This window comes from Suncus etruscus, chromosome X, assembly GCF_024139225.1.
Source record: "Suncus etruscus isolate mSunEtr1 chromosome X, mSunEtr1.pri.cur, whole genome shotgun sequence".
Lineage (NCBI taxonomy): Eukaryota > Metazoa > Chordata > Mammalia > Eulipotyphla > Soricidae > Suncus > Suncus etruscus.
In genome coordinates this window covers 51,152,638-51,174,776 of record NC_064868.1, presented here as the reverse complement: position 1 = coordinate 51,174,776, position 22,139 = coordinate 51,152,638, and the positions used below count along the sequence as shown (strand labels likewise).

Genomic DNA, 22,139 nt, shown 5'->3' with positions numbered 1-22,139 from the left:
AATGAACCGTGGTCCGTCCTAGGCTAGCGCAGGCAAGGCAGGCACCTTACCTCTAGCGCCACCGCCCGGCCCGACATACTTTAACCCTTATATTAATGCTCCAATAAATTCTCCAGTAAATTTTAGATGGGGAAAACTTAAATTATACTTTACTACACTTTGCATAAGGTTTCATTGTTTTGACTTTCCATAGGGCTGTCATAATGAATTTATTACATGAATAAATAAGTTATTCATTAATTAATTTTATTACCCAACAGATTATGTCAACATTAGAATGTCAATTTCTTTGAATGTAGTAATTATAGATTTAAAAATATTTGCTATAAAGCTAAATTCTTTCTTTGTCAGACTTTTGGATCAAGTACATTTAGAGAAATATTTATTTATTTATTTATTTTTTGGTTTTTGGGCCACACCCGGTAACGCTCAGGGGTTACTCCTGGCTATGCGCTCAGAAGTCGCTCCTGGCTTGGGGGACCATATGGGACGCCGGGGGATCGAACCGCGGTCCGTCTCCTAGGCTAGCGTGGGTAAGGCAGGCACCTTACCTCCAGCGCCACCGCCCGGCCCCCATTTAGAGAAATATTTAAATGTAAACTGCTATAAGAGAAGACTGAATATTAAGAATAATTGAATCCCAAGGAAGTGATGATAAACCCATGTCATGCAATATTGCTGCTCTTAGGTGATACTGCAATTCATTTCACTTGTATAATTTATAGAGAGAGAAAATTCTAGTTATTGTATTTTAACTTATATAAGGTTGGGAATGTAGCTTAATGATAGAGCATGTGCCTCATTCAGATGACCTATTGACTTTATCCCAACACTAAAAGAAGCAAACAAAAACTTCAAAATTTTATAATTTGAATAATCAAAATTATGGATATTTCTACTAAAATTTCAATGATTTTGAAACTATTGTAAATGTCTGTTCAATAAAAAAATCAAGATTTAAATGAATATAAAATATAACTAAATATGTGGGGGGGGTAGTGAGATGGCTCAAATTCTTGGACCATGTGCTCAGCATGTGAGGATTCTGAAACTGATCTACAAAACAACATGATTCTTTTTTTTTTTTTTTTGGTTTTTGGGCCACACCCGGTGATGCTCAGGGGTTACTCCTGGCTTGGGGGATCATATGGGACACCGGGGGATCAAACCACGGTCTGTCCTAGGCTAGCGCTGGCAAGGCAGACACCTTACCTCTAGCGCCACCGCGCTGGCCCACAACATGATTCTTAGAGCATATTAGGAATGACCTCTATGCTGGAAGTAGTTCCCAAGCACTGCTGGTGGTAATGAAAAAGTTTAAAAAAAAAACAATGTGTTTTTGTGCTATGATTAGAATCAAGGACTTCACACATGGGAAGTATGTATTCTACCACTGACATATCCCTAGTCAAATGTGTATAATTTAAAATTATTACTATACACATAGTTTATATTTTTGCTATAAAATGTTCACATAATTATTACCCCAAATATAACATAATAAGGGGAAATTATTATGCCTACCAAAGATATAAAAGAAGCCGTTTAAAAAGAACTAAAGCATTCCAGTCTACTTGATTTTGAGAGGAAAAGCGAGTTGGGTAACATTTGGCTATAATTAGAGCCTACTCTTTGCTCTGCTCTCAGGGGATCATAAGTGCAGAAATTGAAGCATGACGTGCTTTTTTCAATGGAAGTACTTTAACTCCTATCTCTCTAGACCAGCCAGTCTTTTATAATATGTATATTTTCTATAGCTGGTTCCATGCTCTATATACAATCTCATATCTTGCTTTTTTATAATTTAGAATATTTCTATTTTTCATTGTTTTGACTGTATCATATAATATTGATATTTAGGTTATTTCCCACATTTCAATATTACAACTTATGCCACAAAAATGTACACAGCATATAGTGTGTGTACTAATTTATTTTTTTGTGGATTCAAGATTATGACCTTAGGAAAATATCTTCCAAGTGGAATTATTAGTCCAAATATTATGACCATTTTGACAATGTCATGTCTCAAAGGGCTGGAACATAAATTTTGCATACTGGAGTCCCAGCTTTGGCCTCTAGTACTCTATGGTTCTTCAAGCATCATATTAAGTACACCTTTTCCCAAAAAGTTAAAACTGCAAAACACATATTTGAGGTCATAATGAATCCACCAGAATGGTTAAAATGAAAGATCATTAACTGTCAGGTACTAGTAAGGATATGAGGTTATAGGAATTATGATACAATACTGGTAAGTATACTGACAGTTTACAAAAATAATTTGAAAGTTTCTTATAAAGTTAAACATAGATAGATAAAGAGATAAAGCAGCAGTAGGGTTTGCATGCAGCTGATCAGGTTCAATGCCCAGAATTCCATATGGTCTTTACAGCACTACTAGCAGTAATTCCTGAGTACAGAAGTAATCACTGAGCATCACTGGCTATGTCCCAAACACACACACACACACGCACACGCACACTCACACACACCCCAAACCAAACCAAACCAAAGAAAAAATAAACAGATATTTACCAAATTGCACAGAATTCTACTATTGAATATTAACCCAGATTTATCACCTATATATTTCTCATTCTAATCTGAACAAGAATGAGAATATGAACTTCATTAATAATATATTAAAGTAATATTGAAACAATTCAAAGGTATATCAATGAAAAAACATATAAATGGAGTTATAATTATGATCTAGAGTACTATATAGCAGTAAAAAACCCTAAACACTCATACTAGCAAATAATTGAATAAATGTCTAACAGTTTACAGAGTAAAAGAAGACAAACATCAAGAGTTCAATTAATGAAGTTCAATCAATGTAAAATCATTTGTGGCAACAGAAGTGAAAAATACAGATACTTCTAGAAGGATGGGTTGAGTGAGAAAGGACCTTTCCTTATCAACCCTTTCAAGTATAATTTACAAAACCTCTAACTATAAGTTTACAAACTTTATATTATTTCATTAAGTGAATATAAGGTATTGAAGTCATTTTGTGACTTCAAGGTATTCAAGTCATATTGTGGATACAGTTCATTGATAAAATGCATGCATTACAGGTTTGAGGTTGTGGGTTTGATCCTCATGACCATAAGACATAGAAACAAAAAAAACACAGTAATTTTCTATGCCTACCACGAACAGCTGCTGTAGTCAATAAACAACAGAAACTTATTTTACAAAGATATTAAAATATGAGAGTGAGAAGTGCAAGGACAAGATCATTAACTATCAGGATATGAGGTTACTGGGATTATGATACAATACCGGTAGGGAGGTGCTGGAAAAAAGCCTGAAAATAAATGAAGAGCTGTTAAGAGAACTTTGAGATGAATTAAATAGGAACAACAAAAGAATAGTGGGAATTTCAGAGGGCCAGAAAGACAAGTCCTATGAAGAAGCAATAGTCAAAGAGATAACTGCTGAGAATTTCCAAGACTTGGTGAGAGCATGCAAATACATCCTGGGGGTCAGTTAAAAGAGATCCAAATAAAAGTTCTCCAATATATATCCTATTCAGAATGATGAAAATCATAAAAATAACTGAAAACAGCAAGATAGAAAAAAGAAAATCACATACAAAGGACATCATTAAAATTTACAGCATACTTATCAAAGGTTAAATCAACAGATTCACAGCAGATTTATCCAAGCCCAAAGACAGGTGGGATAGTGAAAGAAAACAAAAATGAATGCTTAATCAAGAATACATTATGCAGCAGACTCATTAAAATAGGAAGGAATGCTACTCAGCTTCACTGATAAACAACAGCTCAGGTATTTCATAGATTCAAAATAATCTTTATAAGAACTATGGGGATTATATCAAGACAAGACAAATCCCACAAAGTTGCCAAGTCCAGCCAAATGTAGCCCAAAATTTCATGACAATAATCTCTCTCAATATCAATGGGCTAATACACCAATTAAGAATCAAAGAGCAGTGGCCGGCGAGGTGGCACTAGAGGTAAGGTGTCTGCCTTGCAAGCACTAGCCAAGGATCAGGACCATGGTTCGATCCCCCGGCATCCCATATGGTCCCCCCAAGCCAGGGGCAATTTCTGAGTGCTTAGCCAGGACTAACCCCTGAGCATCAAATGGGTGCGGCCCGAAAAACCAAAAAAAAAAAAAAAGAATCAAAGAGCAGCAGTGAATATTAGAAAATTGAACCCAATATCCTACTGCCTTCAAGAAACACATCTGAACAGGCAGTGAACATAGACTCAAAGTGAAAGAGTGGAAGATGGAAGACAATTCTTTAAGCAAATAACCTCTTCAAAAGGGTCATTGTGCTCATACTGATATTAGACAATGTAGACTTGAGGCTTTAAGGGTTATAAGAGACAGTGAAGGTCATTTCTTATTAATAAGGGATATATATCAGGAATAACTCATACCCTAAACATATATGCATGTGATGAGGGGCCAGCAAAATACTTAAAACAACTGCTAATAGAATGAAGACATTGACAGCAACACAATAGTAGTTGTAGACTTCAACACTACTTTGGCAACTCTTTTTTTGTTTGTTTTTTGTTTTTTGGGCCACACCCGGCGGTACTCAGGAGTTACTCCTGGCTGTCTGCTCAGAAATAGCTCCTGGCAGGCACGGGGGACAATATGGGACACCGGGATTCAAACCAACCACCTTTGGTCCTGGATCCGCTGCTTGCAAGGCAAACACCGCTGTGCTATCTCTCCGGGCCCTACTTTGGCAACTCTTAATAGATCAATTATACTAAACCACAATAAGGTTGAAAGAAGAAATGGAAGAGAAACGTATACTAGATATATATGGTATATACTGGGCTTTTCACCTTCAAAAGGCTGAATAAACATTCTTCTCTAATGCACAGGGACATTTATTTAAGTTTATTTTTTTAGTTTATTTATTTTTTATTTTTTTAGTTTTAGTTTTTGTTGTTCTGTTTTTTTTTTTTTTTTTTTTTTTTTACCGTAGCTGATGGTTTTCATTTTTGGTTTATTCTTTTTATAATTTTGTTGTTACTCCCTTATTGTTTTTTGTTTTTGCATTGTTTGTTACCTTTTTTCTTCCTTTTTGCTTTCCTTCTTCTAAATAAATATTTATAACATCTAGACGGACTCCTCCTAGCTTTTCTCTTTTTTGTTTGCATCCCCTCCCCCAATGGTATCAGGATAAGACAGTCATATGTTCATTAGGTGGAAATAAAAAATGATCAGACTTGAATAACAAATCCAAAGTCAACAACAACGGGATCGATACCCAATCTACAACAAGCTGTACAAGTGGGAAACAGTTCCTCTTGCATTAAGTGGGGGGGGAGATGTGGGATGCATGCTGGGAACAGGGATGGAAGGAGGACAATACTGGTGGTAGGAATGCCCCTCACGCATTGTCACTACTGCCTAAAATATTACTGTGAAATATTTGTAATCACTTTTACCACAATAAAAATGTAAAGAAAATAACTACATTATGAACAACTTTGTAAGCCATGGTTTTTAAAATAAAGAAACTAAATTTTATATTTTGTTTATTTTTGATTTTTAATATCTTTATTTAAGCACCATGATTACAAACATGTTTGTAGTTGGGTTTGTTATAAAAATTAACACTCCCCTTCAGCATTGCAACCTTCTTACCACCAATGCCCCTATTTCAGTCCTCCACCACCCCTGCCTGTATTTGAGACAGACACTCTACTTCTCTCACTCATTGCCATCGTTATGATAGTTGTTAGTGTAGTTATATCTCTAACTTAACTCACCACTCTGTCATAAGTTTCATATTGTGGGCTGGTCCTTGCAGCTGCCATCTCTATTGTCTATTATTACAATAATGTTTTTTATTTTTTTAAATCCCACAGATGAATGAGACTATTCTGTGTCTATCTCTCTCCCTTTGACTTATTTCACTCAGTAAAATAGTTTCCATGTCCATCCATGTATAGGAAAATTTTATGACTTCATTTTTCCTGATGGCTGCATAGTATTCCATTATGTATATGTACCACAGTTTCTTTAGCCACTCATCTGTTGAAGGGCACCTTGATTGTTTCCAGATTGTGGCTATTGTAAATAGCGCTGTAATGAATAAAGGTGTGAGGAAGGCATTTCTGTATTATGTTTTTGTGTTCCTAGGATATATCTCTAGAAGTGGATCATATGGGAGCTCAATTTTCAGTTTTTTGAGGAATCTCCATATTGTTTTCCATAAACACAGTACTAGATGGCATTTCCACCAGCAGTGAATGAGAATTCCTTTCTCCCCACATCTCCACCAGCACTGATTGTTCTTGTTCTTTGTGATGTGTGCCAGTCTCTGTGGCATGAGATGGTACCTCATTGTGTTTTGATTTGCATCTCCTTGATGATTAGTGATGTGGAGCATTTTTGTGTGTTTCTTTTGGCCTTTTGTATTTTTTGTTTGAGGAATTATTCATTTCTTCTCATTTTTTGATAGAGTTAGATGTTTTTTTCTTGTTAAGTTCTGTCAGTACCTTGTATATCTTAGACATTAGTCCCTTATCTGATTGGTATTGGGCGAACAGTTTATCCCATTCTGTGGGTGGAAGAAACTAAATTTTAAAAAAGAAGTCTCAAAGATCTCACTAGTGAATCCATCTGGGCCTGAACTTTTGTTTTGGGGAAGACTTTTAATTAATATTTCAATTTCCTCGATAGTGATATACCTATGATAAAATATTGCAAATCATCTTGTTTCAATCTTGGGAGGTTATAGGAGTCCAAGAATTTGTGCATTTCTTCTCCATTCTTTTGGGATTTTTTTGGCACAAATATTGCCAGAGTAATATGATTATACTTGGAATTTCATTTATTTTTATTAGAATTTTATTTATAATTCTTCTTATACTACTTTATTAGTAAGTCTTCCCAATGGTTTACCGATTTTTAACTTGTTTTCAAAGAACCAACTCTTGCTTTCATTCATCTTTTGTGTTTTGTGTTTTGTGTTTCCAGTTGATAAATTTTTGCTCTAAATTTTATTATGTCCTTCCTCCTGCCTGTTTTCAGCTCATATTTTTGTTCATTTTCCAATTTTTTAAGCTGTATTGCCAAATTATTTGTGTGGGCCCCTTTTTTCTTTTCTGATGAATGCTTGCAAAGTTATAAATTTTCCTCTTCAAACTATTTTTGATGTGTCCCACAAATTCTGATATTTCATAATCTAATTCTCATTTGTTTCCAAAAGTCTTTTGATTTTCTCTTTGATTTCCCTCTGAGCTACTGGTAGCTTGGTATTGAGCCATTTAATTTGCAGTTATTTTTTCTGTTTGTAATTCATATCTATATTCAGTGCATCATAGTCTGAAAAAATAGTTACTATAATTTCTATCCTCTCGATTTTATGTTTTGTGGCCCAATGTGTGATCTATCTTGGAGAATTGTCCATGTGCTCTGGAAAAGATTGTGTGTATTCAATGTAGTACTTCAAAGTTGTTTTCTTTTTTTTTTTTTTTTTGGTTTTTGGGCCACACCCGGCGGTGCTCAGGAGTTACTCCTGGCTGTCTGCTCAGAAATAGCTCCTGGCAGGCATGGGGGACCATATGGGACACTGGGATTCGAACCAACCACCTTTGGTCCTGGATCGGCTGTTTGCAAGGCAAACGCCACTGTGCTATCTCTCCGGGCCCAAAGTTGTTTTCTTGATGCTGCTGATCTCTTGCCTGGGCAGTGTGGCAAAGCAAGATATATTATCAACTCTCATTTTCATGTAATTCTTATCATTCAGAGGTGTTCTGCTGCTGTTTTCCAAAAACTACCTTATATTTTCTTCATCAAAAATTACTTTCTAGGGGCCAGAGTGGTGGCGCAGTGGGTAGGGCATCTGCCTTGCACATGGCTGACCTAGGGACGAATCATGGTTCGATCTTGCGGCATCCCATATGGTTCCCCAAGCCAGGAGCGATTTCTGAGCACAAAAACCAGGAGTAACCCCTGAGCGTCACCGAGTGTAGCCCAAAAACCAAAAGAATTTTTTTTCTTTCTACGGGACGTCAGAATGATAGCATACAGGGCATCTGCCTGGCAAGCAGCTGATCTGAGTTCCATCTCTGGAATCCCATAAGGTCTCCTGGGCCTGCCAGTAGTAATTTCTGAGCACAGAACCAGGAATAACTCCTGAACAATGCTGGCATGACCCCCCAAAATTCTTTCTAGGGACTGGAAAAATAGTACAGCAAGGCAGGGTATTTGCCCTGCACATATTGTTAACAAGGTTTGATCCTAAACACAGTACCGTACCCTGAGTCCCACAATTAGTGAGTGCAGAGAGTCAGGAGTAAGCCTTGACTACTGTTGACTGTGGCCCCCAAACCAAAGAAAAAATTATTTCCTGGTTCAGAGTGATAGTGCAGTGTGTAGGGAGATTACCTTGCATGTAGCCAACAGAGTTTTTATCTCCAGTATGCAATATGGTCCTCTGAGACAACCAGAAATAACTCATGAGCACAGAAACAGGAATAAAGTTTGAATACAGCTGGGTGTGGCCCCACAAAATATCTTTCTTTCCTCATCTCTTTTTGGTTTTAGGCTACACCCAGAGGGTACTTCTGATTCAATCAATGTTCAAGACTCACTTTTACATGTTTGGGAAAGTACATGTGGTACTGGGAATTAAACCAAGGTTTTCAAGGTGTAGGTCAAGCATCTGACACTTTTTACAGTCTATCCAGCTTCCGCATTACCTCTTCTTTTTGATGATATGAGCTTTGTCCTTGAAGTCACTTATTAATTTTTTGCTTTATCCATTCTAGTGCTGTTTTCTTTGGCTACTTCAACTGTCAAATAAATTATTTTTTTCCATAAATCTTCCTTGAAATTACTGAGTTTCTCATCCAAGTGAAATTTGAAAGGACTGTTGTTCTTCATTTGCGGGGGGGTTCTGGGCCATAATGTTTGAGCACAAGATACTGCAGATCAAACTCAGGTCTGCCACATTCAAGTCAAATGCCCTGCCTGGTATACTATTATTTATTTATTGGGCTTGCTCTTACATTATCTTCAGGATACATCAAAAGTCCTGATATACCCAAGGACTGAAAAGAACTCTGCCCCTCTTTGTTCAAGGGGATCTATTCCTTCATCTTTTCATTACTTCTGGTGTTTCATGTATGCTAACATTAAAGTTTTGGTTTCCAGGTTGTCTGAGGATTGACACAGTACTTTCCTTTACAATATAAAGCTAATAATTATGACTCCACTAATTTCTGAGCAGCCACTGCTACCTTGTGAAGATTTCTTCAGAAGATTTCCAAAATGAGGTAAGAGGAAAGAAAGATTTTTTTTGTGGGGGCCACACCCAGATGTATTTAACTACCAGAGGAGATAGATCTAAGTCTTTTTAATTTTTTTTTATTTTTTAACTGAAACCCAACTACAGACATGTTTATAATCAGAGTGCTTAGACACTATTATAATAGAAATTAAAAATAAATCTTCAGTCCATTTTCCTTTTTTTTTTTTTTTTGGTTTTTGGGCCACACCCGGCGGTGCTCAGGGGTTACTCCTGGCTGTCTGCTCAGACAGACAGGCAGGCACGGGGGACCATATGGGACACTGGGATTTGAACCAACCACCTTTGGTCCTGGATCGGCTGCTTGCAAGGCAAACGCCGCTGTGCTATCTCTCCGGGCCCTTCCTTTTTTCTTTTTCTTCTTCTTTCTCTTACTCTTCTTCCTCCTCTTCCAATTCTTCCTTTTATCTTTCCCCTCTTCTTCATTTTCTTCTTCCTCTTCTTCTTCCCCCTTATTTTTCTTTTCTTCTCTTCTTTTTCTTCTTTTCATTCTTCCTCTTTCTCCTTCTTCCTCTTTTTTCCTCTTCCACTTACTTCTCCTTTTCTTCTTCCTCTTCTTTATCCTCCTCTTCTCACACTTCCTTCAATTCTTCTTAATATTCTCTTTCTGAGTCTCTGAGACTCCAATAATTTCTATGTTGTTTCTGTTGATTTTGTCAAAGACTTCTATTTTTATTTGTTCACATTTTTTGAGTAGCTTATTCATTGTCTGATCATTTGCTTTAAGGTTCTTTATCAATCTCTTCTGCTGTATGGAGTTCTGCATCTCATCCTCTGGCTCACTAACCCCATCCTCATCTACTTTAACTCCTTTGGAGAGGCTTTTCATTGAGGTGTTCATTTCATCTACTGAATTTTTCAGACCTCTTATTTCAGTTGTAAGTTCTGTCGTTATGGTCTGTTCAGATCTATCTATGCTTTCTTTGAGTTATTTGAGCATCTTTCATATTAATACTCTAAACTCCTTATCTGAGAAGCTTCTCGGGTCATCTTCATTCTCTATGCATGGTGTTGTCATGCATCGTTTCTCTATCGCAACACATGTATAGTGGTTTTTACTATGTTAGAAGATGTGTGCAGCCGTGGAACAAAGCAGAGCTGCCTGGCTCCTCTGGCTCCACCTTATTGGGTGGGGCCCTTACCAGATTTGGGCCCTGGAGATTATGTTCGATGGCGTCTTCTTGGCTGTCTTGGGCAGAAAAGCAGACAGGGAGCAAGGTAGCAGTCTTTTATGAGGCTCCCCTGTGCCCAATCACATGGCAGGGATCAGCACCCAGAACTAAGTCTTAAATTCTAATCATACAAGATCTCAAAGATTTGTGATGGTGGGTGGTGTTGTGGAAGAGTGTGAGGAGTAAGCTCTAAGTATTGCCAGGTATATCCTAAAAATAGAAAAAAAATTTTAACTTTAATTTCATTTTCTTTTTAGAGTATTAATAGTTTCACTGAGTTTTAAAATAGTATTAAATTCCAAAGATTTAGCTCTACAGCCCTATATATGTATAATTGTCACTACCCTTCTAAATCCCTGTATTATCCTACCACTATAAAACCCCTCTTCCATTTCCCTCTGCTAATCCATGTTTTTTACTGAGTCTAGGAGTTCTGGGGTTTTTTGCCAGTTTACTTGCTTTAGTAATTCATATTTGTGTTGATGATTTAAATGTCTTTCATGTCCTTACATATTTCTCTTAGCATAATCACTCCTAGTTTGCTTGTGCCAGACAACATAATTTCCTTTGTATAAATGGGATGGCTGTATTTGAGCAATTATATTATAACTTCATTATATAGTTATTTATTAATAGAAAGACAGAAATTAAGGTTTGACTATTTTATTTTACAAAAAACACCCAGCTGATTCTTGTTTTCATCATTATGAATAAAATACTGATTCCTGTTTTTTTTTTGGCTTTTGGGGTTTTTTCCCTTGGTTTTGTGTCATACCTGGCAGTGCTCAGGGTTACTCCTGGCTTTGTGCTCAGAAGTCACTCCTGGCAGGCACAGGGGACCATATGGGATGCCAGGATTCAAACCTCCATCCATCCTGGATCGGCTGCTTGCAAGGCAAACGCCCTATTGCTGTGCTATCTCTCTGGCCTCTGATTCCTGTTTTAAATCTTTTTATTCATTACTTATTATCTTTCAATAAAGAAAAACTATCTTTTATGTCAAAATATATATTAAAAGCAACAAATGACACAAGCAACAAAGACACACACCACAGTAGTTTTGGGTAATGAGCTTTTAACTGATTTGTTATATTTTCTCAATTTTACAGAATAAACTTGTATAAATTTGATTTTAGTAGAGAAAAGGTAAAGGACCCATTCAATCTAGACCTAGTAATATTTTCTAAAGATACCTTTGAAAATCCAGTTTGTAAGCATGGAGAAGACAAAGTGGCTGGGAGAGAAAAAGTAAGCAGCAAAGGAAAAATCAAGTAGCACTAGTGAAGGTTTATAAAATTGTTAACTCTTAGAACTGGGAAAGCTATCTCACCTGAGACTGCTTGAAAACATCCTTCCCAACCACATCCAGGTTTGAGGGGTCTTTTATGGAACTAACATACTCAGAAACAGCTTTGATCACCACATCACAGGGAGGAAGAACCAGCTGATGAGCTCGAACCTAGAAGAAGTAAGATAACCAAAAAACAGACATCAAAGATGGACCACTAAGAACAAGAGTGTATTCTGTACCTTACCTGTTGCCCACCCCCATTCTTCCTGTAACCTTACCTGCTAATAAGACTTGCCCATTTCTGGGAGGGATCTTTAGTAGGTAACAAAAGGTTTGGCTGGAAGGGAAGTGGAGAATTGATGAGGGGATTATGGATGATAGAGGGAGCAGGAGGAGAGATGGCTGAAACACAAGGTACAATGCAGGGCTGAATAGGGATCTAGCATAAAAGGTTTTGATAGGCCACATATGTTGGTCAGGGCTGAATAAGGATGATATCTCCTGAAACCTGTCTGTGGATTTCCTCGCCACTACCCTGAAACCTCAGACCTGCTGCCTGAAGGGGGTTGGAGACATGTGGCCCTGGGTTGGAGGAGAAAGGCCTCTCATCCCTCCATCACCATCCACCACCATCCAGCCCATCCAAGGGCTTTTTATGCAACACTTACCCTCTAGGATTATGACACAAAAATAAAGATTTTTTGAGTGATGCCCTTAAGGGAGATGGGACCAAGAAAATAAGTAGGGTTGTTATCCTAGTAAGATGGAGATACACTTATAGTTAATAGGAAGAAAGTAGAGCATGTGATCACACAGATGTATGAAGGTCAGAAGGTGAAGGGGTGAGAGCTGCTGTAAGTATTCTCCCCATTACTTCCATTGTCTCAACAATAACATGAGCAGAATGAGCTAGGAGGAAGGACAAATAGATGCTTGAGAAGAAAGAGTATAAAATAGTTGGGGCAAAGGCAACAGTAGAGTGGGTGGGGTGCTTGCTTTGCACATGGTCAACCCAGGTTTGATACCGGACATTCCATATGGTCCCCAAGCACTGTCAGGACTAATTACTTAGCTCAGATTCAGGAGAAACACCTGAGCACCACTAGATGTTGCCAAAAAAGAGCATTAAATAGTCCTTCAGAAGAATGAAAGAACATATAATACAATCACAAACTTCAATTATATGTCATAATCTCAATTGGAGGGCAAAAATGAGTTTGTCAATATTTGCTAAACCTAAGGTTAGGGATATGGTTCAGTTTTAGGGCACATATTTTGTTTGATCTCTGGCACCAAAATACATGCACATATACAGGTAAATGCATTTAGCTTGTATGTTCAATCACTGATGCTCTTACATACTATTGGCCACTGCATTTCCTTTTTGTGAATTTTTTGTGACTTTTGCTCATAATTTCAGTATTTACTGGGGTATTGTTTTTTTTACAGATTTGTATAAATCCTTTAGACATAGAGGTATTCATTGTGACTCCAAATTTTTGCCTTCAAGTATTTGAAATGTTTTAAAGCTAATAACATGTCAATCAAGATGCCAATCAAAATCTGATGTACTCTACAAACTAGGAAAATGGAAGAAATGGGGTGTATTACCTTAAGTGATGCAAGGGGATGTTCTGGTCCCAACAGACTCCAGTGAAAAGCAGCCAGGTCCTCATCTGGGAGAATGTGATTACCTATAAAGAACATTTGCCATTTAATGATAGCACAAATATTTTCTCAGAACCATGGTCATGAAAAGGGCATTTGTGAGAGAAAATTATGAAGTAATTCGTAATATAGGTATCTAAGATTTCTGTGGTATCCAGATCCTCATATATGCAAGGCATATGCATCTGACTGAGACCTATCACTGATCGTTATTTTTATCATTTTGTTTTGCCTTTTTTTGTTTTGGGGTCAGAACCAACAGTGTTTAGGAGTACCTCTGGCTCTGTGCCAATATCATCACTGGTAGTGCTCAGTGAACCAGATGTGGTGCTGGGTGTCAAACTAGGCTTGGCTGTATGCAAGGCAAGTTCCTTAACTCTTGCACTATATATCCAGCCCATAATCAATTATTAAGATTACTTATTAAGTACCATATGTATTATGTATAAATCATTAGCTATTTGGAGATATTTTGTATGTTGTTTTATTTTTAATTTATGGAGCATACCCAGCAGTGCTCAGGAACTACTTCTTGCTCTGCACTTAGGAATTACTCCTGGCTTGGTGATGTTAAATTGAAACTGGGCTGGCCATGTGCAAAGCAAATGCTTTACCTATACTCTAGCCCCATAATTATCAGTTATTATAATTGTACATTGCCCTCTTATTTCCATTATTCAGAAAAGGAAATTGAGGTCCTAACATTTTATGACTTAGATCTAAGTGGCATAGTTACCCAAGTACCTATAGTAGGATACAAAACTAAAACTGAGCTTGTTGTTGTTGTTGTTTTTCAGCCACACCCAGTGACGCTCAGGGGCCACTCCTGACTACGTGCTCAGAAATTGCTTTTGGCTTGAGGGACCATATGTGACACCGGGGGATTGAACCATTGTCCGTCCTAGGCACCATTGGTCCAGCCCCAAGAACTGAGATTTTTTATCAGAAAAGGTCTTTGTCTTTTGGGAGAGTGGGAAGAGGACAACCTAAGACAGGTGCAGAACCGGGCTGGTAAGGTATCCCTTCCCCCAAGTTCCTAACCTAAACTTCTTTTTGAGATGTTAATCCCACCTGGATGGTCATAACCGCCCACACCTGGGATGGGTGGGTTATTTTGAACAAAAATAAATAAAAATAAAGAACAAAAGGTGCTAGCTTGTGGGAAGGAGAGGAGGAGAAAGACACATGAAGAAGAAAGCAGAACAAGCCCGAGAGATGGGCAACCACGTGAGGAAAGCATATGGTGGACAGGGCCTTGGAATCAAAACAAGTGATGAAACTTTGACTGCCTGTGAATTATTTTTCCGCCATTATCCAGCATCTTCAAACCCATCTACCTGAGAAGTTAAAAACATGGTGCCTGGGGTAGCCTCACCCAACATAGACTATATATACTATATACTTTATACTTTAATCTACACGGGCCCATACAGCTTTGAGGTGGCTGCCTAAGTCCTGCCACGCCAATTATAAATTGGCTCATCTTTAGTTAAATAAATTAGGGAGCAATGTGGGAGTCTTAATTAGCCGACATTCTTTCTTGCTTATGAGGCTCTTCTCCCATGCTCCCAACCACCATCTATGTCTCTATATTCTATCTTGGACAGGCCGGACATAGTTATCAAAATTTGATATAAAGCTAGAACAAAGAGTGCCTGAAATCAACTGTTAAACATTCTACATTTGGCATAGTATCTGGGTCACTGGTATGGCAGAAATGTTCTTGTGTATGTCCTTAACTGAAAAAACACAGGTGCTTCCTTCCCTTCTACTGTATAAAATCCCATGCTTGTCTTAAGTAAAATGAACTCTGCTCTGACACATTCCTGCTGCTTTGGTGTGTGTTTCTTCCAGCAGTGCTGCTCTTTTCTAACCCTGTACCCTTTAGGAAGAAGTTTGGTAGAGGGAGACACTTGCCCATCGGGGGCCCCAGGTCTGCTATTCACCCCTGTATCCCCCAACATCCTATTTCCCTTAACTTCCCTTATCTAAAAGGAACTATTATTCCTATGTCACAGATAATGAAATAAGAAAATAGAAACCAGTATGGTAGTTCAATGATTTGCTTAAAGACTAATTCCATGGTAGAAGTTTGATTCCTGGTGCTGGTGCAGAAAACCGTGCTGGTTCCAAAGATGGAATACAGATACTCCTCGCTTAATGACCTACCTGTTTAACGACCACTCGCATTTACAACCATCTCTTCACCGTTATTTTATTTTAAATATCCTTTTTTCCGTCTTGTACACTCTACAGTACAGTACTGTGGTTTTTGGAGCTTTTAATGTACCTACTTTACTAACTTTATGTTCTGTAATACATTGCAGTACTGTGTGTAAATTACACAACTTATGCAAATTAAAACAAGCAGAAGTTTTCAGTTTGATATTTCTCATTATTTTACTTATTCAGAATACTGTATTGTCAAGTACCATGCATATACTATACTACTGTATACAGTACATGCAGTTCCTCACTTAACGACCAATTCGCTTAATGACCAAATGCTCTTGATCATTAAGCGAGGACTATCTGTATAAAGTTCAGGCATGAATGGCCAATGTCTGATCAACTGAAGCCTAAGTCAAGTCACTATGACAAATGTTCAGGGTGAAAGGCCCCTGCAATATAAAATTTATGAGTTCCTATTCGTATTACATAAGAATTTCTTTTTTTTTAAGAATATCTTTCTATATATAAGATTTCACTATTTTAATGTGCCTAAGCAAAAGGAACAATGCCATATGATACTACTGGTGCATATGTGGTAAAAATAACAAGCTAAACAATCCCTATAACCTGGTTATAACATGAACTTCAAAAGTCAAGGGAAACTTATTTACTAAACTTTCCTACTAAATAAATCAGAAAAGGGGATGGCAAAAACTACATCTACATAAGGAAATACACAATAAGAATTATACCTTTTAAGGAAATATATCTAAAGAAACTATGAAGGAAATATACATATCCCTTGGAAAGATAGCATGGAGGTAAAGCATTTGCCTTGCATGGAGAAGGTCTGTGGTTTGAATCCCAGCACCCCATATTGTCCCCTGAGCCTGCCATGAGCGATTTCTGAGCATAGAGACAAGAGTAACCCCTGAGCGCTGTGGAGTGTGACCCAAAAAGATTATTCAAAAATAATCTTTTGAAATAGCCTGGGGGTTGGGGATAAAATCTGCAGCACAGCTTCAGTCTATAACATGATCTTGTGGAGTCTGAAAAATGGCTTGCAGTAGTCAAGGATCAGGAAATGTCCTTAAGCTGAGAGTCACTCAAAATCTGAATCTACTGGGAAGGCCCTAATGCTGACCTGGCACCGACTTGCACCTGGTGGGTTCATATGACACCCTGATGACTTAGAAACAGCAACAACTGGATTTCAGGGCAGGTTTCCCTACCTCACCAGCTAACAGTGAGATGAAACAAGAAGATGCTACATGACACCCTCACTTCGACCTAGGATCTGTGTAAAAACCAAGATCTCTGATTATCGAAGCCTGATTGTGATAACTGTGATTGAGGAGAACTTTTTCTGAGACCATGAAGATAGACTTTGGGGTTAAACAACTTAGTATGCCTGAAGCCTGTAGTTACTCTTATTATGGCAGGATGCTTCATAGATAGAGACACTTTGTTTTTGGGCCAAAATTTTCTCCTTGATATTTTCCTCAACTTTTGCTGTGCCTATGCAAAAAGCTGCCAATCTTTTTTCTTCTCTTTCTATTTTTTAATCTTTTAGATAGGAATTCCTGCCTTTTTCATAGAACTTTGGGACACAGATTACTTTTTTAACCCATATTTCTGCATTTTTCTATAAAATTAAGAAATGAGGGGTGGGGTCCAAAATTAAGGAGGAATAAAAAGAAAGAATGGGGGCAGGGGTCAAGTGGTCTCAGGTGTATTGGTGGAAAATAAAAGGACAGACCTAAATACTCAAGGCAAAGTCAACAACAATAGAATCAAGAGATCCAAACTATCTATAACAATCTAAACTTAAAATGGGTTTATTATATTGGCAGACCAGGGAAGAAGGAGTAGTGTATAGGATGCACACTGGAACATTGGTGGAGGGAGGTTGACACTGGTGGTGGGATTGTCCCTAATTATTGTATATCTGAACTCTAACTTTTTGTTTTGTTTTGTTTTGTTTTTGAGTCACACCCAGAAGAGCTCAGGTGTTCCTTCTGGCTCTACACTCAAATCGCTCTTGGCAGGCTCGGGGACCATATGGGATGCCGGGATTCGAACCACTGTCCTTTTGCGTGCAAGGCAAACGTCTTACCTCCATGCTATCTCTCTGGCCCCTGAACTCCAACTTTTTACTTTTACTTTGTAAATCACAATGAAGTCAATAAGATAAAAAAGACTAATTACAAAACTTGTGCTGACTCCATTAGACTATCTAAATTCAAATATTCAGGATCAATGAGTATAAGATACTTTTAAAACAAGATATTGGTACTTATGCATTAAGTACTTTAAAAACAAACTGAAACCATAATCTATAATTGTTGTGAAATACAATTTTAAAGATTGACTTTTTAGGAAAGATGATGGAAATGAACAGAACATGAATAGAAAATGGAAATATATATGATAAAGAAATATAATGCAATGTTAGTGGTAATAAACAGATGGTTGATTGAGGACTTTAACTGTTAAACTATTACTTTTATATAATTTTGCATTTTAATAATAAATATTAACATATCACAAACAATAAGAAAAATATAAATAATTTTACTTTTTTGTTTGGGGGCCACACCTGGCAGTGCTCAGGGATTACTCCTGGCTCTGTGCTCTGGAATCACTTCTGTCAGGCTCTAGGGACCCTATGGGATGCCGGGATTAAGTCAACATCAGCTGTGTGCAAGGCAAATGCCTGACACACTATACTATTGCTCCAGTGCCCAATTTGTATTCTTGATCTAAATTTAAATACAAAGGAATACATGGTTATACCCTGAGTGGAAAAATCAACGTTTTCCAGGGGTACAAGAATATTTGACCTGAAATAGCACTCTACATAAACTATATATGGTATATAACAAAAAAGTTTAAAAATTAAAATAATGTTTGAAATATCATAAATCATATATAAATATCATAAATCATAATTTCCTAAAATTGAATTTTTGATTCTCTATTAATTAGCCCAAATATCTGGTGGTTCTCTGCAACAGTGTTTGGAATACAGGTTTAGAAGCTAAATCTCTCGCGCGTTCATCTCTTAATACTGGAATAGGTAACTAATACTTACTGGAGACTTTCTCTAAACTACATACCTAGCAGTGCAGCAAATATGGGAAAATTCATTCGCTTCAGGCCCAATTGCTTGGCCACCTCCTGCATCAGGAACTGATTGGTAGTAAGGTTCTTTCCATTCCAGCTCAATTTCAGAGCATGAGAACTATAGTAAGAGGGAATATTGTAGAGGGCATATTCGGAATCATGGGCAAGAAGTCCATGGAATCCATGTTCCCTGAAAAAAGCCACTACTTCCAAATGATGGTCTTCAAGGCTCTGAAAGACCTAGAAGGGAAAGAAAAAAACATGTCATACAATAGAATATTGTACATTGATTAGAATTTAGGATGGTTAATTCTAGTCCTACAGTACAGTATCTGTTGTTGGGTAGGAGCAGCCTACAATAAAGGGCATTAATGTTCATGTATGGGTTATAGACCAGATTATGAGAGAATTAATAATCATAATAACAGTGCCTACTATAGGAACTTTTAAAAAGGGTAAGAGTATAGCACAACTCCTACTTCTCCCATTTGTAATGCCAGGGCACTCAGATTGCCAAAGGATCAGAGGATTTGGCAGCACAAATCCCTTACAAGCATCTACAGACCTTCTAATAGCATTCACATATAGCCTACACAAAAAAGTTTGCCCAGTAATTCTCCAACAAATTGATAGCAAGCAATCCAGGGGTATGACTGATACTGGGGCAGATCTTTCCATCATATTCCCTTAAGACTGTTTTCATAATTGGTCTCTATAGAAGATTCCTGATGGCTTACAAGTAACAGGCAATATGCCTTTTTTTCCATTTGACAGAGTACTAGGAGACTAAAAGCCATAATCACCAAAAGAAATATAACCACTTTCCAACCTTTTGTGGCTCCTGTGCCCCTGAATATATGGGAATGAGATTTACATGATCAGTGGTGTGCTGAGTTTACCATTCTTCCTCCTATAAATCGGCCTGCCACTCCTCTAGCTCATAACTTAAAAGGACTAGCATTTTCTAATTGAGGTCACTGAATTACAGTGCCTACCTACACTCACAATCCACATACAGTGGAAATCTAACCACCCAGTGTGAACAAGTCAATTGCCCCGTAATAAATTAAAACTCAAAGTGCTTACAAATTTAGTAGAGAAACAATCAAAATTGGAACACATAGAAACACATTTTTCTGAATGGAACTGTCTTTGTTCTACTGAAAAAAATCAGGCTAATGATGACTAATCCTTGTGTAATGTTAATGCCACAATAATTCTGATGGCAACCCTTAAAACTGACCTTCCTTCTCTGGTAATGATTCCTACAATTGGCATCTGGCAATGATTGATATCAAAGACTGTTTCTATAATATCCTCATGCATCCAGATGATCATAAACAATCCGCATCCCCCATTTCTTCTTTAAATCCTAAGGCACCTACACGCAAATTTCAGTGGTCTGATTTGCCTCAGAAAATGAATAATGCACCAACGATGCATCAGTATTTTTTTGTTTAGTTCTACATCAATTCCTTGCAATATTTCCTTATACTTATGTTATACACTACATGGATGATATTTTATTACTTCATTCAAATGAGAGGTAACTTCAAAACTTGTATGAGGATATTATGACAAATTTGCAATCAGCTGGATTACAGGTAGCAATAGAAAAATTCCAGATGATGCCACCAAATGAGTACTTGGGTTATATTCTCGAACACATGGTGATACATCATCAAAAAAAATTCAATCTAAGGGAGCCCTGTCCTGTGCTTCTCTGTCTTTTCTGAATCCTTGAAGCTCTCCTAAGAGCCCTGGGAAGCGAACCTCCAAAATACTGCATTCTGAAGCTACCTAGCGAGTGAGTGAGTGAGTAAGAAATGGCTGACTGTGGGGACTGCCAGGTGAAGTGCCGATTGCTTCACCTGCAGAGTCTCTGCCCTGCTATGCTTCTTCTGAGGAAACTGAGGAGATGAAGGGAGCCCTGTCCTGTGCTTCTCTGTCTTTTCTGAATCCTTGAAGCTCTCCTCAGAGCCCTGGGAAGCGAACCCCAAAAAAACTTAATTCTGAAGCTACCTAGTGAGCAAGTGAGTGAGTAAGAAATGGCTGACTTTACAAGCCCAGAAAGGGAAAGCCACTGAACTCTGCTGGAACTCAGATGCCAGCACCCCTGTCTGCCTGTCTTCTGTGCTGTGCTCCATTTTCGGCCTGATTTCATCCTGTGTGTGGCTCATCTGCAGACAGTTCAACTTCCCTGGAGCCTTCCATGGAGGTGAGCTTACAAGCCCATAAAGGGGAAGCCACTGAACTCTGCTGGAACTCAGATGCCAGCACCCCTATCTGCCTGTCTTCTGTGCTGTGCTCCATTTTCAGCCTGATTTCATCCTGTGTGTGGCTCATCTGTGGACGACTCACCTTCCCTGGAGGTGAGCTTACAAGCCCATAAAGGGGAAGCCACTGAACTCTGCTGGAACTCAGATACCAGCACCCCTATCTGCCTGTCTTCTGTGCTGTGCTCCATTTTTGGCCTGATTTCATCCTGTGTGTGGCTCACCTGCGGATGGCTCACCTTTCCTGGAGCCTTCCTGGAGGTGAGCTTACACGCCCATAAAGGGGAAGCCGCTGAATTCTGCTGGAACTCAGATACCAGCATCCCTATCTGCCTGTCTTCTGTGCTGTGCTCCATTTTTGGCCTGATTTCATCCTGTGTGTGGCTCATCTGCGGATGGCTCGCCTTGCCTGGAGCCTTCCCTGGAGGTGAGTTTACAAGCCCAGAAAGGGGAAGCCGCTGAACTCTGCTGGAACTCATATGCCAGCACCCCTATCTGCCTGTCTTCTGTGCTGTGCTCAATTTTTGGCCTGATTTCATCCTGTGTGTGGCTCATCTGTGGATGGCTTGCCTTGCCTGGAGCCTTCCCTGGAGTGAGTTTACAAGCCCAGAAAGGGGAAGCCGCTGAACTCTGCTGGAAATCAGATGTCAGCACACTTATCTGCCTATCTTCTGTGCTGTGCTCCATTTTCGGCCTAATTTCATCCTGTGTGTGGTTCATCTGCGGACAGCTCACCTTCCTGGTAAGTGAGTTTACAAGCCCAGAAAGGGTGGAGCCAGAGGAGCACAGGCGCTCTGCTTCGCTTCCCGGCCATGCACATCATTTAGCCAATGAATGCAACCACAAGACGTAGAAAAACCCACAATACAAATGTGACAATGGGGAAATAATGCAGGCCAGCGACAGACATAGTGAACTCTGATGAGTTGAACATGACAAACCAACTAGTCAGTCTCTCAGATAAGGACTCTAGAGTCGTAATATGGAAGATGTTCAAAGAACTCAAAGAAAGTATAGAAGAGAACACTAATAAGAATCAAGAGAATATGAAGATAGAAATCAGAAAACTCCAAACTGAAATTTCAGGTCAAATAACAGGTCTGAAAAACTCA

The 22,139-nt window shown here is 38.4% G+C and overlaps 1 protein-coding gene and 1 pseudogene across 1 annotated transcript in view; both read right to left on the bottom strand.

Moving 5' to 3' along the window:
• Window positions 1–22,139, bottom strand: part of FAM120C (family with sequence similarity 120C) — a 142,920-nt gene that overhangs the window by 59,960 nt on the left and 60,821 nt on the right. Inside the window, exons 2-4 of the mRNA XM_049767161.1 lie at window positions 18,745–18,991; window positions 13,397–13,479; window positions 11,825–11,953 (exon numbers count right to left, since the gene is read on the bottom strand). Coding sequence (XP_049623118.1) covers window positions 11,825–11,953; window positions 13,397–13,479; window positions 18,745–18,991 — 459 coding nt within the window. The remainder of the gene's footprint in view (window positions 1–11,824; window positions 11,954–13,396; window positions 13,480–18,744; window positions 18,992–22,139) is intronic.
• Window positions 4,963–22,139, bottom strand: part of LOC125999301 (40S ribosomal protein S17-like) — a 54,958-nt pseudogene continuing 37,781 nt past the window's right edge.